At 43.1% G+C, this 1,542-nt stretch overlaps 1 protein-coding gene across 1 annotated transcript; it reads left to right on the top strand.

Moving 5' to 3' along the window:
• The first annotated feature begins 502 nt into the window (after positions 1 to 502).
• On the top strand, positions 503 to 1,243 carry LOC118854658 (cofilin-1-like). The gene is made up of 2 exons (XM_036764971.1): positions 503 to 603; positions 1,018 to 1,243. The coding sequence occupies exons 1-2, from the start codon at positions 503 to 505 to the stop codon at positions 1,241 to 1,243; spliced, it is 327 nt and encodes a 108-aa protein (XP_036620866.1).
• The last annotated feature ends 299 nt before the right edge of the window (positions 1,244 to 1,542 follow it).

The raw sequence follows: 1,542 nt of genomic DNA, 5'->3' as shown, positions 1-1,542 counted from the left end.
CTCATTTTTGAATATATAGAATGGAGTCAAATTTAAAAGAATACAAAAATGGTCAAAGGACATGAACAGGTAGTTTTCCAATGAAGAAATCAAAACCATTTATAATCATATAAAAAATACTCTAAATCACTATTGATTAGAGAAAAGAAGAATGACAAATTTGGAGTGAATGTGGAAAAATATATAAATAGCAGTGCTTACATGGGTGCATTACATTGCAAGTGATTGATTGTGTGAATGAGAAATCCATTCATGGTGACTCAAGAACCAAGGGGATCCTGAGAGAGTCTGAGTGAAATCTACCCTCGAAACCCAGACCTGCCAGGACAAAGGCAAATTGGTAAAAGAGAGCCAACCCAGAGAGTGAATGGGTATTGACACACCTAAGTGAAAGGTGTGAGACCCCAATGTGGTGTGACTTAAAATAATGACACTTTTAAATCCTAAAATTAACTATTTTACTTCAAGGCAAAAAGAGGAAGTGATCAAAGTATTCACAGACATGAATACCATGCCAGAGGAAGTGAAGGAGCACAAGAAGGCTGTGTTATTCTCCTTGAATGGAGACAAGAAAACTGTAATGGAGGAGGATAAAAAGATCTTGTAAGTGATGTGGAATAAACTGCATGACCCCTGTGACAGGACCAGCATTTCTCTGATGCAGCTTCTTTCCTCCCACCTACAACATGGAGAGGCTTTACCTGAAAAAAGACAAAGTTGCCTTGTTTCCTAGTCATCTAGAGGCATAAAAAGTCCCAGGCACATGGAGTCTGGGTCTCTCAGATTTAGTGGGTACCTGAGACAACTCGAATCACCATGCCCTACTGACCAGACTCATTTCCAAATGGAGATGAAAGGGGCCTCATCCCAACAAGCCAAGTGCCACTGAATGTCCCCTTATAGCATATTCTTGCTGTGGTCAGACAAAGAACCTCCTTTGTTATAAGTCCAGTGACCAGCAAGTGCCTCATTTCATCCCAAAATTCAACATAAACTAAGAGGATGCTGATGTTGTAGTCACATTTACCAGAACCCCTATGTCACCTTTGCCAAGATGCTGCAAGACAAGGTCTACCACTCTTCCCTCTACATCACCACCTATAAGACCAGGAAAATCAACAAAATAGACCTGGAATTCATCTTCTGGTCCCCCAACAGTGACTCCCTCAAGACCAAAAATGATCTATGCAGCTTCATGGATACCATCAACAAGAAACTGACAGCAATCAAGCAAAAATTATAAGCCAACTGCTACAAGGAAGTGAAGGACCGTTGCATCCTGACCAAGCTGAGGTTGGGGGGAAAGCAGAGTTTACACAGTGCTCTTTCTGCTAGAGGGAAAACCCTTGTGGGCCTCCCATCTCCAGGCCTCTGCCTGGAGCCTCAGTGGTCATGACCTACCCAAGTGGTGGTGGGGCAGAGAGAGCAGGCTAACCCCTTCCTGCCAGACCAGAGGGACTGTGGTCCCTAACAGTGAAAAGGTGATCCCTTCACTCCATTTTCCAAAATATCCCCTGACTCCCTACCTCCCCCAACCTTAAC

The sequence above is a fragment of the Trichosurus vulpecula genome, chromosome 6, assembly GCF_011100635.1.
Source record: "Trichosurus vulpecula isolate mTriVul1 chromosome 6, mTriVul1.pri, whole genome shotgun sequence".
Classification (NCBI taxonomy): Eukaryota; Metazoa; Chordata; class Mammalia; order Diprotodontia; family Phalangeridae; genus Trichosurus; species Trichosurus vulpecula.
Note: the sequence above shows the minus strand (reverse complement) of the source record. Positions and strands in the feature narration are given on the sequence as shown.

Excerpts from the sequence above, each read along its gene's own strand:
- LOC118854658 (XM_036764971.1), top strand. The coding sequence starts at position 503 with ATGAATACCATGCCAGAGGAAGTGAAGGAGCACAAGAAGGCTGTGTTA. Across the intron at positions 604-1,017 it reads GAGGAGGATAAAAAGATCTT|TCACATTTACCAGAACCCCT; the intron begins GTAAGTGATGTG and ends CTGATGTTGTAG.